Source organism: Salvia splendens, chromosome 21, assembly GCF_004379255.2.
Source record: "Salvia splendens isolate huo1 chromosome 21, SspV2, whole genome shotgun sequence".
Classification (NCBI taxonomy): domain Eukaryota; kingdom Viridiplantae; phylum Streptophyta; class Magnoliopsida; order Lamiales; family Lamiaceae; genus Salvia; species Salvia splendens.
The window spans coordinates 18,665,396-18,692,843 of NC_056052.1; the positions used below are offsets into that span (position 1 = coordinate 18,665,396).

At 35.3% G+C, this 27,448-nt stretch overlaps 2 protein-coding genes and 2 non-coding genes across 4 annotated transcripts in view; 1 reads left to right on the forward strand and 3 right to left on the reverse strand.

Annotated features, from left to right (window-relative positions):
* The window catches only part of LOC121783379, a 447,925-nt gene that overhangs the window by 344,897 nt on the left and 75,580 nt on the right, over nucleotides 1-27,448 (forward strand). The window lies entirely within an intron of this gene.
* TRNAF-GAA lies at nucleotides 12,366-12,444 on the reverse strand. The gene has a single exon. It is a non-coding gene; the product is annotated as a tRNA-Phe (tRNA).
* LOC121784326 (zinc finger MYM-type protein 1-like) lies at nucleotides 13,904-15,967 on the reverse strand. Its single transcript, XM_042182486.1, has one exon. It carries the CDS (start codon nucleotides 15,965-15,967, stop codon nucleotides 13,904-13,906), a length of 2,064 nt encoding a protein of 687 aa, XP_042038420.1.
* TRNAF-GAA lies at nucleotides 17,588-17,666 on the reverse strand. The gene has a single exon. It is a non-coding gene; the product is annotated as a tRNA-Phe (tRNA).

Below are 27,448 nucleotides of genomic sequence, written 5' to 3' on the forward strand. Positions count from 1 at the left end.
GGTCGGGGCTCGTCAAGCGGCCATCTCCGGGCAGTCCCAAGACTAAGCTAAGCCTTCTAATCATCTATCACTTGGTTTATTATAATCGAGTTCCTCTTGGCAGTAGCTAAGTGAGTGTAGAGTTAAGTTCTTCTTTCGATATTAAATTCTTACTTGGTGATAAGGTTTCAAATCTTGGAATGTTTGCTATGTTCTTTTTGTATGGAGTTCACTGGAGTGAGTTCGGTTCTGACGAAATTTTTGTTACTGATCTAAATTCTTAAAGTCTGCAACATATCCTTTCATTATTTGCTGTGGTGTTGAGGGAGCTCTAAGTTCCATTCTAGAAATAAGAGAGCATGCTTGGGCAGATTGTGATTCGAGTTTTTGTTACGAGCCTTCGTCGCGCTCGACCTATCTTAGCTCAACTTCGCCAAGCTCCGCGATAAAACGCAAATCAACACTTGAATGATCAATGAAATAGATTGCATTAACAACGATAAGGTTCCACAATCGAGAATAGAAACAAAGAGGAGCTCACGATCCACGATCGAAAGCTTAACAAACAATTCAACTAACAATATCAACGCTAAGCTAACTAAGGAAATGATCTCTCCTTTTATACTCTGCTCTTAGCTCGCACTTCCACGTAAGCACACTTTCCACGTGACTGCCTCGTCATAATAGCCACGTGGCTTTATTTGATAGGCTACTTACATGCTAGCTCCAACGGTCAACGGCTACTTACATGCTAGCTCCAACGGTCAACGGTCCAATGCTAGCTCGCATGGCTGCATATGGTTGCATGCATGTATGTAGTACTCTCGAATAGCCATGCATGCAACAATACCCCCTCTAAGGTTCCTTGTCCGCAAGGAACCAAGGAAACCTTGCCTTGATCACGTCCGCGAACTCCCACGAAGAGTCGACTGGTGATCTTCCCTCCCAATGGATAAGCCACTTCGTTGCTGCCTGGTTTTGCCGTTTCACCATTTTCCTGTCCAACACAGCTTGAGGAATAGCATCATTTAGGTGAGATATACCTGGTAATTCAACAATAGGACCAGTTGGTGGCGAAGCCGGCTTCAACAAAGATACATGAAACACATCATGGATGGTTGCTGATAAAGGCAAATTCAACTTATAAGCAACTGCTCCAATCTTGTCCAGAATTTGATAAGGTCCAAAATATTTTGGCTCGAATTTGTGGTGTTTTCCTCGGATTAATTTCTGTCGATACTCCCTCAACTTCAACCATACCCACTCACCTATTTCAAACTCCTTATCACTTCGATGCCTATCAGCTTGTTTCTTCATTCTATCCCCTGCTTTTTGGACATTCCTTTTGAGTATAGCTATCATTTCCTCTCTGTCACGTAAGGCCATGTCGACTGCTTCCACATTAGAATCACCCGGTAAGTAAGGAATATGTAGAGGAGGTTCAAACCCGTACAAGGCTTCAAAAGGAGTCATTCGAATGCTTGAATGATAAGTTGTGTTGTACCAATATTCAGCTAATCCCAGCCAATGAAACCAAGTATGTGGCTTCTCACCCATTGCACACCGTAGGTAGCATTGCAAGCTTCTATTAACCACCTCCGTTTGGCCATCAGTTTCTGGATGGTAAGCTGTAGAATACAACAATTCTACTCCCAGGAACTCCTTCCAGAAATCCCCCACAAAGATAGCCCCCCTATCACTCACAATTTTGACTGGCATTCCATGGAGCTTGAAGACTGAATTCAAAAAGACTTCAGCTACTTTCTTGGCTGAAAAAGGATGTGAAAGCGCCATGAAATGAGCATATTTACTCAATCTATCCACCACTACGAATATTGTGTCATAGCCTTGTGAGCTAGGTAAGGATTCAATAAAATCCATAGATAAATCTGTAAAGATTGCAGCAGGAGTAGGAAGCGGTTGTAATAATCCTGCTGGAGAGGTATTACTTGGTTTATATCTCTGACATGTCACACATAACCTCACAAACTCCTTAACATCCTTCCTCAGCTTTGGCCAATATAATAAAGCAGCTATTCTCTTGTAGGTTCCCAAAACCCCAGAATGACCTGCTAAGGCAGATTCATGAAATGTAGATAAAATCTGAGCTCTCAATAACAAATCATTTCCCACAACTAGCCTTCCTTTCCTCCTCAACTCCCCTTTACTCCAGCTGAATTTGGAATGGGAATCTGCATTTAATTGTTTCTCTTTCAGCAACTGTTGCAGCAGAGGGTCTTGTTTCCAAGATTCCTTAATTTTTGTAATTAACTCCAAAGGAATTACAAAGGAAGTTAATGCATAAATCATCATCTCAGGCACTCTAGATAAGGCATCAGCCACTGAGTTTTCAATGCCCTTCTTGTATCTTATTTCATAGTCAAAATGCATTAGCTTAGTCATCCAAGCTTGTTGAGTAGGAGTAGTCAACTTCTGTTCCAGTAAGTATTTTAAGCTCTGATGATCAGTTAGAATAATAAACTTCTTGCTTTGTAAGTAATGGTACCACTTCTTCACTGCCATCAAGATAGCTAGCAATTCTTTCTCATAAACTGACAGAGCTTGGTATCTAGGAGACAAGGACTTACTGATAAAGGCCAAGGGGTGCTTATCTTGCATCAACACAGCTCCAATACCCACTCCTGAAGCATCAGTTTCAACAACAAACTCCTTGGAGAAGTCTGGTAAAGCTAATACAGGAGCTGTGATCATAGCTTTTTTGAGTTTCTCAAAAGCTTCTTGTGCTTCCTCTGTCCATTTGAACACATTTCCTTTAATCACTTCTACTAAGGGTCTTGATATCACTCCATAATTGTGTACAAATCTTCTATAATAACCAGTTAAACCCAAGAAACTCCTCACATGTTTAACTGTTTTAGGCTGGGGCCAATTCTTAACTGCTTCTATTTTTCCTTCATCAGTAGAAACTCCTTCTTCAGATATGACATGGCCAAGGTATTCCACCTTTTTACACCCAAAAGTACACTTACTCCTTTTAGCTAACAAGCTGTGTTTCCCCATCAATTCCATCACTATCCTCAAATGTTGCTCATGTGCTGTCTGACTGCTGCTATATATGAGGATATCATCAAAGAACACCAATATGAACTTCCTCAAATAGTCTCTGAATACTGTGTTCATCAGATTCTGGAATGTAGCTGGTGCATTTGTTAAGCCAAAGGGCATAACTAAAAATTCATAGTGTCCTGAATGAGTCTTGAAGGCAGTCTTGTAAATATCCTCAGGTCTCATCCTCACTTGCCAATATCCAGATCTCAGATCTATTTTTGAAAACCAGGTTGCCTTTCCCAATTCATCCAATAGCTCTTCTATCACAGGAATGGGGTATTTATCCTTAACAGTTACTGCATTCAAAGCTCTATAATCAACACACATTCTCCAAGTAGAATCTTTTTTCTTGACTAACACAATAGAGCTTGCAATGGAGCTCTCACTATGCCTTATAACTCCAGCCTTCAACATATCTCCAATCATGGTTTCAATTATGTCTTTTTGATGAGCAGCATACTTATAAGGCCTCATATTAACTGCATCAGCTCCTTCTTTCAATATTATTTTGTGATCCTGATCTCTCTGTGGAGGCAGTGCCTTAGGTTCCTCAAATATTGCAGCATACTTTTCAAGAATTGAATTAAGAGCTGGCCAGATATCCTCCATAACAAGTTCATAGCAATACTCTGTATCAAATTCGACTGAAGGCATCCACTGACTCCACTTCCTATCATCCATATCTCTCTCTTCTGGATTGAGTATGTGCAAACAATTCAATTGCTCAGTTTTAGGTAACCATCTCTCACCTTGTAATCTCACCTCTTCACCATTCAGTTTAAAAACCATACTGAGGTTATTGAAATTCCATTTAATCTCACCCAAAGTAGACAGCCATTCACCACCAAGTATTAAATCATAAGTCTCAAGAGTGATAAGATAAACTTCCCCACAGAATTTAGATCCTTGCATCTCCCATTCCAATCTTTTACATTTCTGAATGCATTGTAGAATTTGACCATTAGCTACTTCCACAGCCTTTGAGTTAACAGGAAGTAGCTCACAATTGATTTTTTTAGCTACCTTAGCACTTAAAAAATTATGAGTGCTACCGGTATCTATCAAAATTCTTAAGAATTTTTTCTGACATTTTCCTCTAATCCTCATTACTTGAGGTCCATCCTTTCCCCACACAGCATGCAAAGAAAGCTGTAAATCAGATTCTTCCTCCTCTTCATCACCTTCATTCACCTCCTGTACCTCACTGCTATCCACTTCTCCTACCTCAAGCAACTGCACAACATAGGATCTTCTTTTGCTGCACTGATGATTGGGAGTAAATTTCTCAGTGCACCAAAAACATTCTTTCCTTGCTCTCTTTTCATCTAACTCTTTAGGAGTCAAATTTGTACTAGCTCTCACTCCACCAAACTTATTATTCTCCTTATTACCTCCATTCCAGCCACTCAAAGCTCCAGTCTTACTAGTAGCAGTTACAGTCATTGGCTTACTGTTTGAATAATAGCTACTGTTCGATTGCACATTAGTTTGAGTAACTTTTGTTTTAACTCCTAAGGCTCTAACAGTGAGCTCCTGTAATTTGGCTAAGGAATAAGCCTCTGCTAGCGCTTTAGGTCGAAACATGCGAACAGGCATTTGCAATTCATCAATCAATCCGGACAAAAAGAAACTTAAAGCTTGATCTTCTCTAATGCTGGCTCTAGGATATAATTCATCAAAAGTATCCATATAGTCTTGTAGCGTACCTTTTTGTTTGAGGTTCCTGAGATCAGCCAACGGATCTTCGTACGCATGAGCACCAAAACGAGCCGCTAGAGATGAGCTATAGCACGGCCAATCAGTATAGGTCATATCTCCATGTAGGCTCTCAAAGCCTCTATGCCACTGCAATGCTTTCCCTTCTAGATGAATCGCAGCTACTCTAACCTTCTCCTCATCCGGTACCTTAGCCACTTGGAAAAAATACTCAGCTCTCATCATCCATCCTTCAAAACCGTCACCATCAAACTTAGGAAATTCATACCGCGTTGATCTTCCGCAATCGAATCCATTTCTATACCAATTTCCTCTGTTACTGCCCTCACCGGTTTCCATTTCCTGATTCTTCTGATTTTGCAGGTTAATCCCCGCAATTGATTGCATCAACTCTCTAATATCGCTTTTATGTTCCTCTCGCATCTCCTGCATTTTCTGCTCCATCATTTCTAACATTTTCTTTTCCATTTCCGCACCTCGAGTCACCGTTCCAACGTCCGGAGATCGATTGCTCTGAATACCAATTGTTACGAGCCTTCGTCGCGCTCGACCTATCTTAGCTCAACTTCGCCAAGCTCCGCGATAAAACGCAAATCAACACTTGAATGATCAATGAAATAGATTGCATTAACAACGATAAGGTTCCACAATCGAGAATAGAAACAAAGAGGAGCTCACGATCCACGATCGAAAGCTTAACAAACAATTCAACTAACAATATCAACGCTAAGCTAACTAAGGAAATGATCTCTCCTTTTATACTCTGCTCTTAGCTCGCACTTCCACGTAAGCACACTTTCCACGTGACTGCCTCGTCATAATAGCCACGTGGCTTTATTTGATAGGCTACTTACATGCTAGCTCCAACGGTCAACGGCTACTTACATGCTAGCTCCAACGGTCAACGGTCCAATGCTAGCTCGCATGGCTGCATATGGTTGCATGCATGTATGTAGTACTCTCGAATAGCCATGCATGCAACAGTTTTTAAGCTTCTATATGATGTTATGAGAAAAGATTGGGAGAGAGGAAGGAGGTGAAATACCTCTTGAAGTAGTTACTGTCCGGACTTCTGCTCCAAGAACTCCAAGCTCTCTAACTCTCTCTAAATGCTGAATTTTGGGGTGTGTGGAGGGGAAAAATCGATGCACATGAAGGGGTTTTTATAGGCAAAACTTGGTGTACTTTGGGTGAATTAAGTGAGCTGACATTGTAGTTGTCTACATGTAGCAGCATATCTCTTTGTTGATCCCCGTTGCAGCACTTTAGTTTAAGAAATTATGGTGTTTTGTTTGAGCCTAAGTACTCTTATATTTATAGTCTTTGTTTGACTATGGCAGGTGAAAGAGGGATATGCAGCAACTGTTGGGAGGGAAGAGAAGAGTGCAGAACTGTCATTGCTATTCTGGGATCATTTGACCTCCTTTTGTTAAAGTAGGTGTGTCTCCTTTCCTTGCTTGGATGAAGTTGAGTTTTGACACCTTACCAATTGTTTTTATTGCTTTTGTTTGATTGTGCAGCTCTTGGTTGGGGAAGTGCAGGAGCATTTATGCCATTTTAGGCAATACTCGGTGTCCCCTTTGAAAAGTGTAGATGTCCTAATCTCTTTCTTAATTTGTTTGCTAGTCTTTTGGTACATAAAGAAATTTATTAGTTTTGCCTGCATCCTGCAGGTTCTTATATCCCAAGTTGGAGAGTGGGTTGGGCTGCTAAAGGGCCGACCTTCGGGCCGCCAGCCTTCCGTCGCCGGGCTGAATTATCGGGCCCAAAAGGATGTGGCCCGTGCTTGAAGGAGAGGAGGCCCGCTGCCCTTTTTTTCCTTTCTATTATTATTAATTTATCTGTTCTTTCCCATAAACTTGTGTGTAAAAAAGATGTTATTAAGGAGTAGCTTAATGTATATATGTATAAATGGGAAGCCGAACACTTTTAGTTCGTGAAGCATGATATTAAATCTTTGTACAACGTTCATTGTATTCTATAATCATACGTTCGGTTGTTTTAAACTTGTTCGATTATCACTTAAACTTTTATTCTTGCGAACTAGCAACATTAAGTATTAACGAAGGGCAACGAAATTTCATTCCAAAACACGAGTCAAGAGAGCTAAAATATTCACTAGTTTGACATTATACATTAACGGAAAAGGATAAAAGAAGCGGGTATTACATTTTGGCCTTGTTAAATTGTTCTACATTGAATTGTCGTCTATATTGAATTTGTCGTATTTGTTATTAATAAAGTTTAAAGAGTCTAGGTTATATGTTTGAAGTTTATTTATAGGAGTGTGAATCATAAATGTTGTGTACATTCAAAATGTATATTAGCAATGGGTAGTGATAAATTAACCAAAATTGTGTATACAATATTGGATATTTTGGGTATTTTACCTTACAATAATTTATGATGATTATTTAATCTAATGATTTACACAATTAACCTTCTATGATCATTTAGGAAATACTAAATTTTCCGTAATCATCATTTACACATTTAGCCGATTTAGGAGATTATTACCAACTTAGTAATCAATTATGCAGATACCATAATTTAGTTGCATAATCTCTTCTTCCATTAACAAGAATGTGGATATTTTTTTTCATTTCACCTAATTTCTTAGCGTTCCCATCAAATAAAATAATTATTGTCATTCACAACAAATTATTTTATTGTTAAATAATTTTTAAAATTTCAATATAAAAAGACTACATCCATATATACTTAATTTTTGAGTTTTATCGTTAAACGAAATCATAGTCATTCGCATCAAATTATTTTATTAGTATTAAATAATTTTTAGATTTGTAAATTATAAAAAATGGCTACATGCATATATATTCAATTTCCCAATGATACCATCCACATAAATAATTATAGTATTTTACATCCAATTATTTTATTATTAAATATTTTTTAAAAATTTAAGTTATAAAAATGATTAATGTATATATACTTATTTCTTAACTAATGCTCTAATCAAACGAACTAATCAAAGATTCAAAGTGATTCCCATCCAATTATTTTATAATTAAATAATTTTTAAATATAAAAAAATGATTGCATCATATATACTAATTTCTTATTGTTATTATAAAAATATAATATTAGTATTTCGCATCTAATTATTTTATTATTAATATTATTAAAATTCTAAGTTATAAAAATGACTATATGCATATATATTTAATTTCTTAGTTTTATCATCCAACAATTTATTAATAGTATTTCAAAACCAATTATTTCATTATTAAATAATTCTAAGTTATAAAAATGAATATATGCACATATATTTAAAATTTAATGTTATCATCAAACGATTTAATAATAGTGTTTCACAACCAACTATTTTATCATTAAATAATTCTAAGTTATAAAAATGACAATTTGCATATATATTTAATTTCATAGTGTGATCATCCAACGATATAATCTTAGTCACTAGCAATCCAATTAATTTTATTATTATATAATTTTTAAAATTTCAAGTTAGATAAAGGACTACATATATTTATATATACTTGATTTCTTAATATTATCAAATTAAATAATCATAGTTATTCGGATTCAATTATTTTATTTTTATTATTATTATTATTAGTATTATTATTTTTGAATTATTAAATTATAAAAATGACTAGATGCATACGTACTTAATTTCTTAGTGTTATCATCCAAATAGATAATAATAGTAGTACTATTTTGTATCCAATTTTTTTTTATTATTAAACAATTCTTAAAATTATAAACTATAAAAATGACTACATACATATATACTTCATTTCTTAGAGCTTTCATCCTACAATTTAATCATAGTCATTCACATCCAATTATTTTATTATTAAATAATTTTTAAAATTTTAAATTATTAAAATGACTACATGCCTATATCCTTAATTTCTTAGTGTTACCATCAAACAAAATAATCATAGTCATTCACATTCGATTATATTATTGTTAAATACAATAATTTTTAAAATTGTAGTAAGTTCTAAAACGACTACATCCATATATAATTAATTTCTCAGTGTTCCCATCAAACGAAAGAATCATAGTCATTCACATTCAATTATTTTATTATAAATAATTTTTTAAGTTCCAATTTATAACAATGACTACAAACATATATACTTAATTTCTTTGTGTTATCATCAAACAAAATAATCATAGTCATTTGTATCCAATTATTTTATTATCGAATATTTCTTAAAAATTCTAAATTATAAAAATGACTACATGCATATATATATATATATATATATATATATATATATATATATATATATATATATATATATATATATATATATATATATATATATATATATATATATATATTGTTAATTTTAAATGTTACCATCAAACGAAATTATCATAATCATCCACATCCATTTATTTTATTATTAAGTCATTTTAAATTTTTTAAGTTGAATGACGACATGATTATATACTTATTTTCTTAGTGTTAACTTCCAACTAAATATAATACTAGTATTTTGCATTCAATTATTTTTTATTAAATAATTCTTAAAATTCTAAATTATAAAAACCACTATTTGCATTTATATTTTATTTCTTAATGTTATCATCCAATAAATTAATTATAATCTTTCACATCCAATTGCTTTATTATTAAATAATTTTTAAAATTTTAAATTATAAAAATGACTATACGCATATACATAGTTACTTTCTTAGCGTTACTGTCAAACGAAATAATTATAATCCCTCACATCCAATTATTAATATTAATTTTTAAAATTTCAATTTATAAAAATAACTACATGAATATATACTTAATTTCTTAGTATTATGATCATCAAACAAAATGATCATAGTTATTCGTATCCAATTATTTCATTATTAAATTTATTTAGTTTCTAATTATAAAAAATGAACATTCATATATACCTAATTTCTTGTTGTTATTATCAAATTAAATTCAGTATTTCATTTCTAATTATTATATTAAATAATTATTAAAATTCTAAGTTATAAAAACAACTACTGTACTTAATTTTGTACTTAATTTCTTAATGTTATCATCCAACGAAATAATAATATTATTTCACACTCAATTATTTCATTATGAAATAATTCTAAATGCTTTAAACAAATAATAGTGTGTTATCATCCATTTCTTTGTGTTACCTAAATATTCCTAATTAAATGCACCGATTTATTTTGCAGTGATCATCCACATTTATTATTTTCATATTTCCATATATAATCCATTTGATTTGATATTGATTTATCTTTACAAATATAACAAAAAGGGTAACTAAGTAAAGAAATAATAGTTAATAAAAAAATCAGTTTGAATAAAACCGGTTTAAAATTCAAGGACATTTTATATATATTTTTGTTAATTTATCATTACTCATTAGCAATTTAGCTTGTCGCGAGTGAAGAGACTTCCTCTATTCAGTTTACTACTAATTTTTTTCAAGAATTTTATTTGTTGATTGATTTTCTGTTATTTCCCTTTCTTTTCTTATATTTTTTTAATCTATTTCTTTTATTATTTTTTGTCTTTTAATTTTTTTTATTTTGTTTTACATCCCTTCGGAAATTTTCAGTTATTTGATTTTTTCCTCTGCCTCTTAATTTATTTAAGTCCTTATTTTTCTTAATTAGGGTATGAGGAAAATAACTTAACCCTGAAAATTTGAACTGAATCAAACTAAAATGTAAAGTTCTGTTCAGATTATTTGGATTTTTCGAATCGAATTGGATCAGGTTTCATTTTGAGAAATTTGCATTTTTAAATCGGATTGGATTTATAAAAATCATACGAATCTAAAACTTGTTAGTATATATTTATAATTTATATAATATTATAATATAATACTACTAATAATAATAATAATCGAGATTATGTTTTCATGTCCAATGATGTAAACATTGTATTGTATCACATATAAATTAATTCTATTAATTTTTCTTTAACTAAGAAAAATATTTGATGAGGTTTTAGCTCGGTTGTTACATAAAAAATCGTGTCCACCTACAGTAAGTAAACGATTAATACTGGAAACCAGAGTTTCCTATAAATTTCCAAACTTTGGTTATATTCTAATTTTATATACTTAACTTTAAAATTTGTTTATAAGATTATAAAATTATTGATTTATTCTAATTTTGCAAACTAATCAAGATTTTGGTGCTAACATGACTTAATAATATAAACCTTAATTCAACAAATAAATTTATTTAATTTAGTAATATGATATAGTTTTGCCATCTAAAACATGACACCATTTTGATTGATGTCTGATAGTGTCAAGCTATGTCAACATTGAAATCTTGATGAATTACAAAATCATAACAAATTAATAATTTGATTGCAAAATCAGGACTAATCAAAATTTTGTTAATTTACATACAAACCTCCTAAAGGGCACCACTAGACATGGAGTATTATTTGAAAGAAATAGGGATATACATGTTTACACATATGTTGATTGGACACGTAACCCCACAGGCAACAGCGGGTTATTTCATACATTTTGAAGGAAACTTGTGCCGAAATAGAATTTTGTGAGATTAAAAGCGGCTTAATAGGGATATTATAGCTTCAAAATCTGATGTGGAAATCCGGTTAAACATAATACTCACTTCGTCCTTAGAAACTATGAAATATTTCTTTTTTAGTAATTTTTGAAAAGTATGAACTTTCTAAATTTGTTAACTCTTTTCTCTCTAATAAGGTGACACATATTTTCCACTAAAAATACTTTAATTACTTTTTCTTTCTATATCTTTCTTACTTTACCAATTATGTATTAAAAACGTGCCGAACCAAGTGTTCATACTTTTCAGGATTGGAGGGAGTAAGACAAATCATGTCGAGGTTTAGTATTTTATAAAAGAGAGAATTAAAGGTGGAATTACCATGTGTTGGATCTAGGGGTGGGTCGGTACGGTATACCGTACCGAGAATGCCATAACGCATGTTGTACCAAAAACTGCGGTATGAGAAAATATCATACCAATACCATACCGAATTTAGGGTTATACTGTTACCTTACCATTATTGCGGTATAGCTCATTTTTATGGTATACCAAAATACGATACGGTATACCGTAATACCATTATATCAAAAAAAACCTATTTTGTACCCAAAAATATTTAAAAGTATGGTCTTGGAAGTTTTTTTTCTTTTTAATTCTATTTTGTACTACTATATAAATATATTAAAGTTAATGTATTTAATATTTCAATATATACTGATTTTCAAGCAAATGCACTACTAATAGGAAACTCATAACGGAAATTAAAAAAAAAAATCAAAATACGTCCGCTTGTAAATATAGCATACATTGACGAACCTCAAGAAAATAGATAACGAAAAATGCAGTTAAAGCATTAAAAGCATTAGTAGGATATTCAAATAAGAATATACTATACTACAAAATAAAGCACATAAAAATGAAGTAGGAAACTCAAATAAATGCGATAAAATCGATTATATTAATTGAGGTAAGTCAGTTTTTTGGAAGAAAAGATATCCAATCACAAATTGAGACCTTAAATACTAAATTTAAGACAAAATACGTAAAATACTAATAGTAATAAATTAAATAAAAGTATTATTCTAAAATGCGGTGAACGTGGATCGAACACGTGACCTTCAGATCTTCAGTCTGACGCTCTCCCAACTAAGCTATTAGAGCATCCACATCCGTGCTCTTGCCAACGAGCACGGATGTGGGCCCGGCCCCACTTTTTCTGTCTACTCTTAGAGCATCTCCAATAAGAATAGTCCAGTCACAAACTCCTCCTGCCACATTATCAGCACTAAAACTCCTCATGCCACATCATCAGGACAAGCAACTAGACAAGCAATAGCCCAGCCATAGCCCAACCACAATAAACAAAATTATTAAAAATAAATAATTAACAATCACATAAAATACAGAATTAAATTTACGACACATATACGGGAAAATTCAATAGTATTATTTAAATTAAAAAAAGTTCATTAAAAAAGTTACATAATAAAAAAAACCCTCTTCCACACACGAATTACGGAATTACAAAATTAAAAATTACAATCACGCAAATACGGAATTAAATTTACGACACAAATACGGAAAAATGCAATAATTTTATTTAAATTTTTAAAAAATTACATAATTAAAAAGAAACTCCTCTTCCACACACGAATTACGGAATTACAAAATAAAAAATTACAATCACGTAACCCCACAGGCAACAACAGGTTATTTCATACATTTTGAAGGAAACTTGGTCACATGGAAGACTAAAGAGCATAATGTTGTAGCTTTATCCGGTGCCGAAATAGAATTTTGTGAGATTAAAAGCGGCTTAATAGGGATAATAGCTTCAAAATCTGATGTGGAAATCCGGTTAAACATAATACTCACTTCGTCCTTAGAAACTATGAAATATTTCTTTTTTAGTAATTTTTGAAAAGTATGAACTTTCTAAATTTGTTAACTCTTTTCTCTCTAATAAGATGACACATATTTTCCACTAAAAATACTTTAATTACTTTTTTCTTTCTATATCTTTCTTACTTTACCAATCATGCATTAAAAACGTGCCGAACCAAGTGTTCATACTTTTCAGGATCGGAGGGAGTAAGACAAATCATGTCGAGGTTGACAAATAGTATTTTATAAAAGAGAGAATTAAAGGTGGAATTACCATGTGTTGGATCTAGGGGTGAGTCGGTACGGTATACCGTACGGAGAATGCCATAACGCATGTTGTACCAAAAACTGCGGTATGAGAAAATATCATACCAATACCATACCGAATTTAGGGTTATACTGTTACCCAGTGACGGATCCAGGAATTTATATTCGGGGGTGCGAGTCAAATGATAAATCATTATATAACATACTCCCTCCGTCCCGGACTACTCGCACATTTCCTTTTCGGCACGGAGATTAAGGAATGAGTGTATAGCAAAGTCAACAATTGCGGCTGTAGGTGATAATTTTTACTAAAAATGGAAAGAGTGCAAATAACTTGGGACGCCCAAAAAGGAAATAAGTGCAAGTAGACCGGGACGGAGGGAGTACAAAATATAAAAACTAATACTAAAAGCAATATATTTTGAAATATACAAATTTTAGAGTCATACATTTCAAAATACAAAAATAAACTACATTATATATAATTTATTTTTCGACGAGTCTTCATTTCTTCAAAACGATTCACTATATCATCATCGGATACTTGTAGAAACACATCTTTCTCAATGAAAGTGACCAAACAACCGTTCAAAGGTTGATCACCCATTCTATTTCTCAACTTATTCTTCACAAACGTCATTCCAGAAAACACTCTCTCTACACTTGCAGTGGCAACCAGAATAATCAAAATCAACTTGATAAGCAAAACCACACGCGAATAAACCACATCTCTTTTTGTTTCAACAAGCTTCACCAAAAGAGAACTAATATCTCGCAAATTCTGAAAGTCTTCATCACTTCTCATATCTCCAATGAATATATCAAGTTGGCACTCAAGGTCCATCAAATCAATGTTTGAAAAATCGGAAGGATAAAAAGTGGCAAGTTTGAGTACCTTTTCCTTGTCAAAAGAAGAGAAGCCATCTTTAAGATTGAAGCAAGCCATACATCTGAGCAACTCCATATTAACTTCATCGAATCGATTATCAAGTTCTTGAAGTAATAAGTCAATCACTTTGATAAACACATCAACACGAAAATGATGAAGATATGAAACTTGTTGAACAAAACGTTTTGATCTTCCATGAGGGCTATAGTGAGCTTTCACATCTGGAACAACAATGGCATGTTTAATGCAAATTGAGATTACCTTGTTCAAGTGAATCTCCCATCCATCCTCCCTTATTTTCTGTAGTTGATCTTTGGTTAAAGTGACAAGCCTCATAGCATTAATGATGTCTTGATCTCTTCTTTGCAAAGCAAGACACAAATTGTTAGTGTACCCAAATATAGTAGTCATTAGTTGTGCCATAAACACGAAATCAAATGACTCTAGTAAGTACAAAATGCCTTGAGCTTTTCCCTTATCATCGAAAATGGAATCTTTCTTTCCAATCATCGTAAGAACTTCAAAAATTGTAGAAAATAAGTCCACGATATTCAAAAGAGTCTTGTAGTGAGAACTCCAACGAGTGTCTCCAGGCCTCTTCAAACTAAGTTCTTTATTCAACCCCGATCCCGATTCAAGTTCACCAATTTCCAAGGCTTGAGCAACTTTTTGTGCTTGAACTTCGCGAAGCAATTCATTTCTCTTACAAGAAACTCCAATTACATTCAACAAAATACTAACAGTTTCAAAAAGCCAACTACAATCATCGTTCTTTTTTGAAATGGCTACCAATGTTAGTTGAAGCTGGTGGGCAAAGCAATGTACGTAGTAAGCGCTTGGAGTATCTTTCATGATCAAAGTCTTGAGTCCATGTATCTCACCCTTCATGTTACTAGCCCCATCATATCCTTGCCCTCGAATCTTGGATGGGCTTAATGAATGTTCAACAAGTAAAGTCATAATTGCACTTCTAAGAGACAAAGATGTAGTATCACCAACATGCACAAGACCAATGAATCGTTCAACTACCTTTCCCCTTTTCTTTTCAACATAGCGCAAACAAAGAGCTAGTTGTTCCTTTTGGGACACATCACTAGATTCATCGGCTAATATAGCAAAGTAGTCATCACCAAGATCACCCACAATTCTCTTCATTGTTTCTTTAGCACAACAATTGATGATGTCTTTTTGAATAGTTGGAGATGTCAATTGACAATTTCCAGAGGCATTTTCCAAAGTCACTTTTGAAATAACTTCATTATGTGCCTTCAACCATTTTAAAAGTTCAAGAAAATTTCCCCTATTAAGGGAATCTTCACCTTCCCTGTGACCACGAAATGCCATGCCTTGTCCCAATAGGTAACGTAAACAAGAAATTGAAGCCTTCGAGCGAACATTATATTCGTTGTTAATCACATCACTAACATTATCTAAAGAAACCAAAATCGATTTCTTTTTGCCATCCCTCAAGTTCACATATTTCTCATAAGCAATATTATGAGCACTTTTAACTCCACCAATATGTTTTATAAATCCTTCCGGCTTATTCCACGACTTAAATCCTTTATTCACAAATGCATCACCCCCCGTATGTCCAACTTCATTCTTGAACAAATAGCATACAAAACAAAATGCAACATCTTCATCCATACTATATTCAAGCCAATCCCATTTATCAAACCATGAAACCATAAACCGACGATGCGAACCTCCAACTTCTTTTTGAGGAAAAGAAAAAGTTCTTGGCTGACAAGGTTTTCTAAGAATATACGCCCTCCTAATTGTATCTCGCTCATTTGGAGGATATTTCATTATATCGGTTCTTCTAATAGGATCATGATGAAGTTTTTCGATATCATAAATCAATTCTTCCTCATGTAATGGCACACTAGCATCTGAAGGAGATACAATACCAATTGAATTTGAAGACGGAGAGCTTGAAGGTGGAGAGCTTGAAAGTGGAGTGCTTGAAGCAGAGAGCTTGAAGGTAGAGAGCTTGAAGCCGGACAGCTTGAAGGTGGAGAGCTTGAAGCCGGAGAGCTTGAAGGTAGAGAGCTTGAAGCCGGAGAGCTTGAACTATCATGAGTTTTTCTCCTTTTGGACATAAATTGTCGAAGATCGGATTGTTTTCTCATCATTTTTTATTTTATTTCCTGCACACGATGTCATTACAAAATTTGTCAAAATAAATATTGACCATTCAGTTCTAATGTTGTGCATTCATGCTTAATAATCCAAACTAGGAGGAGACAGAACAAAGAGATTAGTTCTCCGCAAGATTTTATCTCAAACTCTATCTCAATTCATGTTAATCATCTCCGAAATCATTTATTTCATCAATCAGGAACATCTAACCACAAAAACCATAAACCCTAAGATATATAAATTTTCAATCTTCAAAAACAATTCAGTAAAGAAGAGCTACATTGAAAACCTTCCAATTTCGTGATTACTTTTACAAACCGTGAAACCGGTGATGAACTTGAGAATTTAAAAGAAATAAGGTATGGAGGTTTTGAGGAGGTGTGGCTGTCGAACTTCAGGGAAAAAAAGGATTTGGAAAGAAAGAATGCATTTTCTTAACTTATAAAATTCCTATAACAAATTATTTTAAATATATAATATTACTAAATTTTTTTTTTGGGTACACTCGTACCCCCATTGTCCCCTCTCCCTCCGCCACTGCTGTTACCTTACCATTATTGCGGTATACCTCATTTTTATGGTATACCAAAATACGATACGGTATACCGTAATACCATTATATAAAAAAAAACCTATTTTGTACCCAAAAATATTTAAAAGTATGGTCTTGGAAGTTTTTTTTTCTTTTTAATTCTATTTTGTACTACTATATAAATATATTAAAGTTAATGTATTTAATATTTCAATATATACTGATTTTCAAGCAAATGCACTACTAATAGGAAACTCATAACGGAAATAAAAAAAAAAATCAAAATACGTCCGCTTGTAAATATAGCATACATTGACGAACCTCAAGAAAATAGATAACGAAAAATGCAGTTAAAGCATTAAAAGCATTAGTAGGATATTCAAATAAGAATGTACTATACTACAAAATAAAGCACATAAAAATGAAGTAGGAAACTCAAATAAATGCGATAAAATCGATTATATTAATTGAGGTAAGTCAGTTTTTTGGAAGAAAAGATATCCAATCACAAATTGAGACCTTAAATACTAAATTTAAGACAAAATACGTAAAATACTAATAGTAATAAATTAAATAAAAGTATTATTCTAAAATGCGGTGAACGTGGATCGAACACGTGACCTTCAGATCTTCAGTCTGACGCTCTCCCAACTAAGCTATTAGAGCATCCACATCCGTGCTCTTGCCAACGAGCACGGATGTGGGCCCGACCCCACTTTTTCTGCCTGCTCTTAGAGCATCTCCAATAAGAATAGTCCAGCCACAAACTCATCCTGCCACATCATCAGCACTAAAACTGCTCATGCCACATCATCACGACAAGCAACTGGACAAGCAATAGCCCAGCCATAGCCCAATCACAATAAATAAAATTATTAAAAATAAATAATTAACAATCACATAAAATACGGAATTAAATTTACGACACATATACGAGAAAATTCAATAGTATTATTTAAATTAAAAAAGTTCATTAAAAAAATTACATAATTAAAAAAACCCTCTTCCACACACGAATTACGGAATTACAAAATTAAAAATTACAATCACGCAAATACGGAATTAAATTTACGACACAGATATAAGAAAATGCAATAAATTTATTTAAAATTTTAAAAAATTACATAATTAAAAAGAAACCCCTCTTCCACACACGAATTACGGAATTACAAAATTAAAAATTACAATCACGCAAATACGAAATTAAATTTACGACACAGATACGGGAAAATGCAATAATTTTATTTAAATTAAAAAAAGTAAATTATAAAAAAATTACATAATTAATTAAAACCCCTCTTCCACACACGAATTACGGAATTATAAAATTAAAAATTACAATCACGCAAATACGGAATTAATTTTAGGACAGAGATACGAGAAAATGCAATAATTTTATTTAAATTAAAAAAAAAGTAAATTATAAAAAAATTACAATGGCGGCTAGCGGATCGGCTAGAGCCCGCAAATCGGTTAGCCGTTTTGCCGCTCGCCGCCTACAATGGTTAGGGTAGCGACCGGCCTTCGCCGGGAATCGGCTAGCCGGTCCGCTAGCGGATCATTGGAGTTGCTCTTAGGCAAGAGCACAACACCTACATCCGTGCTCTTCCGCAAGGACGAGCACAAGGGTCCCACAATTCCATTATTCAATTTAAATAAAAACATTTGCACTAAATTAAAATACATTAAAAATACCCGGAATAATATTACAAATTACAAAAAAATTAAAAATTACATAATTAAATTCCTAAAAAATAAAATAACATAATTAAAATACTAAAAAATAAAAATTACATACTTAAAATCCTAAAAAATAAAAATTACATAATTAAACTCCTAAAAAATAAAAATTACGTAATTTAAGCTTAAAAATGCCCCTGGGGAAGACTAGTCATCATCCGGCAATACCCCCGACGTTCTTTGGAGACCCTGTATCATCGCCACATGCGTTCGAAGTTGCTCGGGGGTCATATTTGACCTATAGGCCAAATTGAGTTGGGCCAAAACCCCCCACAACGAGTTGGTGGAGGGTTGAGGTGGCACATAGGGAGCGGGAGCGGGGGCAGATGGAGTCGCGGCGCGACGGCAGTTGGCCGCCACCTTCTTATTTCCTTGCGGTCGGCGTTGTTAATCGCTCGGGCCGGCGTCGGGGCTACCCAAGTTAGCTCCGGCAAGTTGGCTAGCCATGTCTTCGGAGCCGGCATCGGATAGGGTTGGAGGAGCCGCTAGAGGAGGATGTTACGCCTCCCCTATACTTCGGATGCGACCGCGTCTCCTGCCAAATGTTGAGGTACTTGAACGGCTTGTAGTTCATGGTTTGGTAGGTCAACAAGGCGGAACTGATGATATTGACCTCGCTCCGGTCGCTCCCCGCCGACCGCTCTTCATGGAGGTAATACCCCTGGAACTTTTGAATTTCTTCTTTGGCTCTGTATATGGCGTTGCACACCATACTCTTGTTGCGCTCGATTGTTCCAGCCGGCCGGTTTTCATGGTACCGGCGACAGATGCGCCACCAATAATAATCGCCGGATTGGTTCGTGCCAACCTCTGGATCTTTGGAGATTGACAAGAACGCTATTAAGAAAGTGTGGTGTGAATTTTTGGTGTGGAAGTGGTAGTATTTATAGATGAAAATGTGTATTTTTGGGGAAAAAAATTGAAAAATAAATTAATAGTGGGTAGAAAACGGATATAATTTTTTGGGAAGTGGGAAAATATTTTTTTTTATTTTTAATCGGATTTTTTAATTAAAATTTAATTTTTTTAAAAAAATAATTAAATTGCCGTTGGCCAATAGGAAGCTGCCACGTCGCATGCTCGCTGGCACGGACGTGCTCGATGCATCGAGCAGCGCCTTGCCAGCTGCAAGAGCGCAGCGGCGGACAGCTCATCCGCGCCGCTGGCACGGACGGACTGACGAGCTTGTGCTCGCCGACGTGGATGCTCTTATATTCATTAATTGTTAATATAGTTCTCGCTGACCTTTTTAAAATATAATAATGGTTTTCATTATTAGTACAGAAATGACTTAGTTGTCATGTAATTATATTTAATTAACTCTATCGACGTGATATCATAAAAAAATTCTGTTTAGAATTATTGTGGTCTAACTTCAGGAATTTTGAGCGTATTTAGTTGTGGCCAAAGTTTTTAAAATAAATACATGAACTTATTGTATTTTAGTTTATATTGAATCGAATATGTTTTTGATATAACACCAAAAAAATCAAAATTAAATTTTATAATCCGTCAAGAGTGAGAAGGGTGGAGTTGGTGAGGTAGAATTTAAAATTTATTTTGATTTTTTAATATATTTGCAAGTAAATCAAACTGTGAATACATTATATATTTAAGTTTATCTAGTTAATTTTTACAATTTTTAAAATCGTGCGTAAAATCAAAATATATCCCTAATTTATGAATGTAGGCACCCATTACTCTATTAAATTTTTTTATAAGGTTGACCAATTATATCCACCTAACATAATTATGTAAATCACATAGTTAAGATATTCAAATCTAATTTAAATATCTTAATTTCATAGTACTATTAATAAACGACACTTGGGCCACAATAAAACCTTACTACATGCAATGGATGAGACCATAATTTAGGAAGCTTGCATTCACTCCAATAATATGATGTCTTAATAATGTCGAACTGTGATGAGTTGTTAACTTGTACGTCCGAATTTTGTGCTTAACGTCAATATAAACGAATATTTCCATACACTATAATAATTTATGAGGTTCATATTCACAAATTGTGGCTAATCTAAGTAAATTTGATGTAATTTAGGGGGGTTTGTTTTAAACTTCTAACTCGTACATATACCATAGCTTTACTTGAAGTTATTAGATAGCAAATTACTAGAGTTCATACATTTATAAAGTTTTAATTGAGTTTTTTCTTGCTTAATTTATATTTTGGACAATTATTGAATTATTTGTATTTAGTTATTGCAACTTCAAATGAGCATTTGACTTCATTTCGCACGCTGTACTGGTACTACTATTATACATCGAAATGTTGCATGTTGAAGTTATTTTTCCTATTTCGCTCACGAATACTATACTTTGAGATATCCATAATTTAAACAAAATTCTTCTTAAAATAACAAAAAAATATGTTTCAGCACTTTTCTTGAGCAACTATCGAGTTTCTTAAACGAAATACTCCCTCCATCCGTAAATAAGAGTCTCGTTTTTTCATTTTGGTTCGTCCCCAAATAGGAGTTCCGATTCATAATTACCATAAATGGTAAAAGGCTCCACATTCCACTAACTCATTCAACTCACATATTATTTATAACTAGTATATACAAGTGAGACTCATATTCCACTAACTTTCTTCAACCCACTTTTTTTAATATTCTTAAAACTCGTGTTGAAAAGAAATGAGCTCATATTCACGGACGGATGGAGTAGTTCAATTTCGTACTCGCAGTATAGAAGTCCAAACATGAATAAGAATAATCTTGATATGCATTGATGAATGTATGGATGAGTAGTCCGTGTATAAACATGAGACATTCATTCCACTGACTTTTTCAACTTATTTGTAACACCCCGACTTTTTCTACCTTTTTATTGTGTTCTTGAAAGGACCGTCGTTTGTGCATTAGAAAATTGTTTCGACCTTGTTTCTTTTATCGAGAGAAGTATTTCACTTTTGGGGCTAAACAATTATTCTTTCCTAGCCCAATTTGAAACCCAATTGTTACGAGCCCAAAATGATACCTACACGAAAGAATAGACCACGTATCAAATACACTTACGACAACAAATCAAAACGAAAAGTAGGATAAGAACCGCGTCACATCAAGACGAAAAGTTGGATAAGAACCACGTCGCATCAGGCACGTTTTCCAACGACGACCGCATTAATTACTCGTCGCATCAAAACGAAAAGTCGTGAAATTTTGTCTTTTATGAAAAAAAATTTCTATATATACAACCTCCCTCCTTTTCATTTCTTTACTTCATAATCGAGAGAAATCCGAGAGAGAGAAGAGAGGGGATGGAGGAACGAATTTCCGACCACCTACCTGTCGGGAACGGCGTCGGCGGCTGGGGGAGATCCTCGGCGACGGTGGCTGGGGCGGACCGCGACGGCGAGCCGCCGCGCATACAGCAGCGGTGGCGGTAGCGTGGTGGCGGCGTGAGCGTAGCCGAAAAAGAGAAGAGGAGAAAGAGAGGAGCACAGAGTGAAGGTTTTAAACGAACGAGGTGGGCTTTCTAGTTACCGTACAGTTTTTACGAGAAGTTTTTACGTGGGCTTTCGAACTAAAGTGTTTCCAAGAACTTTCATATATCGGTTTGAGCATCATGTTATATGTGATCAAAGTGAAAGTGTTGTTGCGCATGTTATTGAAGAGGCTGGCAACGGAAGCGTGCGTGACAAAACGGATCACATGAATTTAATCTATTTAGCAGATTATTTAGACGAAATCTATTCGCGTAATTATCACATGTATCATGCTTATAACTTGAATTAAAACATGCTTTAGCACATTAAATTCCTAAAACATGCTTACTACGGAATTAGCCAATTTACCTCGTTGATTCAATCAAGAATCGATGATGGCTTGCTCCGTCTCCACGTGAAGATCTTCAATACAAGACCTCGGATCTTCTGACTGGTGTCCCGGACTATACGCTGATATTTGTGTGGGCAAATCTCACCAACGTACTAGGAATCGAATAATGGAACACAGAACTCAGCTCACGGAGGAGAGCACAATTTTCGAAAATTCTCTTAAAGGAGGGGGACGAAAATTTTATGAATAAATTGTTGTTTTTCTGTCTCCTTTATTCTCCTATTTATATAAGTCACATATTGGGCCCAGTCAGGGATCTAAGGAAGAATCTGGAACATGCCTCACCCAATTAGCTTTTTACTAATTAAATTGAACCCACAATTTAATATAAGCTTATATTGGAATATTACGAGCAGCCACTACAGAAGTAATATTGCACTGCCTTCCAAATTCGAAATTACAAGTATTCCGGGTTTCCATTAATTGTATTTGATTTATTTCCAGCGCTTAAGATGGAAACATCCATTAATTAATTAATGTCTGCTATAGACTTAATTAATTAACATATTTCGAATTCCAAGAGTGGACTTAGCAAGAAACTCTTATTTATTATTCATAGAGTAATCAAACTCCAACTAGCTAGGTTCTGAATAATAAAACCTCGTTTCGAGCTCCTCTTGTGGATGTTATCAAACGAGACTCTCCTCGCGCACGTTTCAACATAATAGCAATCCTAGCACCTCTAGATAATGATCACCACTACCCAATATACCTGGATTGTTGGGTTACGAAAAACCCGCACCTTTGGTAAGTCAAAGTAGTGGATACTCAATATCGTATGCTCAATGCTAACGTACATTGATTAAGAAATTAATTCTCAAGACCACGTCTTTCAGTAGATAGCATAAAGACTCGTCTTGCTGTTAGATCCATTCAGTGCTATACCACACCAACGTCATCTTATTTCAATAAGGTTTAGAAATAATCGGACTGACATTGCAACCTTTCGCGATAGGTAGTCTAGGCCTATCTAGGTTGTGAAATTCTTATTTTTCTTTGTTTAGAACTGACCGTGTTACCTTAAATTGGACGACGCCCACAACCGGTCTACTAAAACAAAGACTTAGACTTTGTTACGTTTGCTCATACATTTAAATATGCAATAAACAACCATTAAATGTAAAACATAACAACATTATGACAAAAATAATCTGTTGCATTTATTGGAAAATAATCATTAGAGTTTTACAGTATACAATTACTCGAAAGGTCATTTCTAGTATACAAAACCCTAACAATCTCCCACTTATACTCAAAACAACTTTCGAGTATACAAAATGGTAGTGCACACGTCTTAAATATCTCCCACTTATACTGAAAACGAGTTGAGGTCTTGAATGAGTCGAACTCCCATCCCTTCTATGTGGCAATCGAACGGTTTTACCGCCAAAGCCTTTGTAAAAGGATCTGCCAGGTTGTTCTCTGACGCAATCTTGACCACTTTTATGTCTCCTCTCTGCACTATATCTCTAATGATATGATACTTCCGCTCTATGTGTTTGCTCGCTTTGTGAGCTCTTGGTTCTTTCGAGTTTACCACAGCACCAGAATTGTCACAATAAATGGTGATGCTCTTGGGCAGATTCGAAACCACACCTAAATCCATAAGGAAGTTCTTGAACCATACAGCCTCTTTTGCACCCTCTGAAGCGGCCACATACTCGGCTTCCATGGTCGAGTCCGCGATGCATTTCTGCTTCACACTCTTCCAAATTACGGCTCCACCTCCTAAGGTGAACACATATCCTGAAGTAGATTTTCTCGAGTCCTGATCAGCTTGAAAGTCTGAGTCAGTATATCCCAAAGGACAGAGCTCGACTGCATTGTAAACTAGAGCATAGTCCTTAGTCCGTTTAAGGTACTTGAGTATGTTCTTTACGGCAGTCCAATGTCCTTGGCCCGGATTCGACTGATATCTTGCCACCATGCCAACAGCAAAGCAAATATCTGGTCTAGTACAAAGCCTAGCATACATGAGACTTCCAACTGCCGAAGCATATGGAATCCTTCTCATTTCTTGTATCTCAGACGGCGTTTTAGGGCACATCTCTTGAGATAAATGGATGCCATGTCTAAAAGGTAAGAAACCTTTCCTGGCGTCCTGCATGCTAAAACGACTAAGTACTGTTTCGATGTAAGATTCTTGAGATAAGCACAACATCTTCTTATCTCGATTCCAAAGAACCTTGATCCCGAGGATGTGTCCCGCGTCTCTCATATCCTTCATCTCGAACTGGTTTGACAACCATGTTCGAAATGATGACAACATCTTTTTATTGTTTCCAATTAGAAGAATGTCATCTACATATAAAACTAAGAACACCACATTCCTCTTATCAACTTTCTTATACACGCAGCTTTCACTTGGGCACTTTTCGAATCCAAACTTGCAAACAGTTTGATCGAAACATTGGTTCCACGATCTGGATGCTTGCTTGAGGCCATAAATGGCCTTCTTAAGCTTCCAAACCATGTGTTCTTTACCTTTTATGGCATATCCTTCGGGTTGTTCCATGTAGATGGTCTCCTCAAGACTGCCGTTTAGAAATGCAGTCTTAACGTCCATCTGCCATACATCCCAATCCATATAAGCTGCAATAGACAACAGTATCCGGATCGATTTGAGCATGGCCACTGGGGAGAAGGTCTCATCATAATCGATGCATTCCTTTTGGGTATACCCCTTGGCCACTAGTCTTGCTTTGAAGACTTTAACTCGTCCATCGGGTCCACGTTTACGTTTATATATCCACTTGCTCCCAATGGCAGTACAACCTTCGGGTAGGACGAACAAATCGTAGACGTCTTTGTCTATCATAGATTGTAGTTCCGAATCCATTGCTTTTACCCATTCGCAATGATCGATATCTGCCTGCGCCTCCGCAAAGTTCCAGGGATCTAATACATTGCTGTCCGAGGAGTGATCCATAGATTCTCCCAAACCAATGTATCTGTCGGGCTCATGTGAGACCCTCCCACTGCGGCGCGGCACTACAATATTTTGAGTAGAAGTTGAAGTTTCGGGAATTGTTTGTACACTTGGTACTTGTTCTTGGTTAATGGAAAGAGCCACTTCACTGCTGGGTTTATGATTCATTACATAGTCTTCCTCTAAGAATGTCGCGTGAGTGCTTACAATGACTTTCTTATCTCGGAGACTTAAGAATTCATAACCTTTCGTTCCTTTGGGGTATCCTATAAACAAATATACCTCCGTCCTAGATCCTAGCTTAGTTGGATCCTTTTCCAATACATGAGCCGGGCAACCCCAAACCTTGAGATGTGCTAGATTGGGCTTACGCTCAATCCACAACTCATATGGAGTTTTAGGTACGGATTTTGATGGTAAATTGTCTAAAATGTGACTTGCGGAAAGCAAGGCATGTCCCCAAAACGAAATAGGCAGACGTGCATAACTCATCATCGATCGAACCATGTTTAATAAGGTCCTGTTCCTTCTTTCAGCCACGCCGTTCTGCTGGGGCGTGCCCGGCGCAGTCAGTTGGGATTGAATTCCCACTTCCGATAAGTAGTCCAAGAATTCGGCACTGAGGTATTCGCCTCCACGATCAGATCGTAGGCATTTGATATTCTTCCCATGATACTTCTCCACAAGAGTCTTAAAGTCTTTAAACTTGTCAAAAGACTCTGACTTGTGACGCATCAAGTAGACATATCCAATTTTCGAGAAGTCATCAATAAATGTGATGAAGTATCGAAAACCACCTCTTGCCTCAGTTGACATTGGTCCACATACATCGGAATGAACGAGCTCAAGTACTTCCTTGGACCTATTGCCCTTAGCCTTAAAAGGCCTCTTGGTCATCTTGCCTTCTAAGCATGACTAACACTTATGAAAAGGTTCCTCCTCTAGACCTTTGATAAGATCTTGTTGAACAAGAGAATGGATCCTCCTTTCATTGGCATGACCAAGTCTAAGGTGCCACAAGTACGTTTCGTTCATTGAACTTGAAGGTTATTTTCGTTTCTTTGAAATTTTCGATGTTGTATTGAGTTCTGATTTGCGATTATTAAACTGTGTAGAAGTGATTGTGTAGAGATTGTTTTCCATGATACCACGACAGATATAAGAACCATCTTTCTTAATAACGCAGTTGTCATTAAAAGAAATAGAATATCCATCATAAACCAATTTAGAAACCGAAATTAAATTTCTTCTAAAAGAAGGTATCAACAAAACATTCTTCAAAATCAAAAATCTATCACTACTAAAATGCAAATAAATGTCTTCCACTGCAACGGCCGCCACTTTGGTAGCGTCGCCCAGCAGGTCTTCGATCTCACGATCATGTAGCCGCCTTGTCACCTGCAATAAGTCAGGATCAAAACAAATATGATCAGTGGCTCCTGTGTCAATAACCCAAGTGCAAATTGATGTCGAAGTCAAACAAGACTCGACAACTAGAGCCTGGTGCATACCTGTAGCCTTGCCCCGTTTAGGACAGTCTAGCTTCCAATGCCCCTTCTCTCCACACTTGAAACACTTCCCCGTAGGCTTCTTGTTAGCCATCTTCTTCTTCTTTCCCTTAGCTATCTTGGCGGGTCCTGAGTTCGGTGCCTGCCTTTTTCCTGCTCTAGGCTTCAAGCCAGAGGAACGAGGCGCCGAAATCATCATGGCCGCCTTAGCCTGGACCATAAGGTCCTCTGCCGACTGAAGGTCAGTCAACAGCTCTGCCAAGGTGTAATTCCTTTTGTTCATCTCAAAGTTGAGCTTGAACTGTTGGAAGCTAGGGGGAAGACTTTGAAGGATGATAGTTACCTGGGACTCGGGATCGATTGTCCCTCCCAAGACCTCAATTTGGTTGAGGTGGCCCATCATCTCGAGGACGT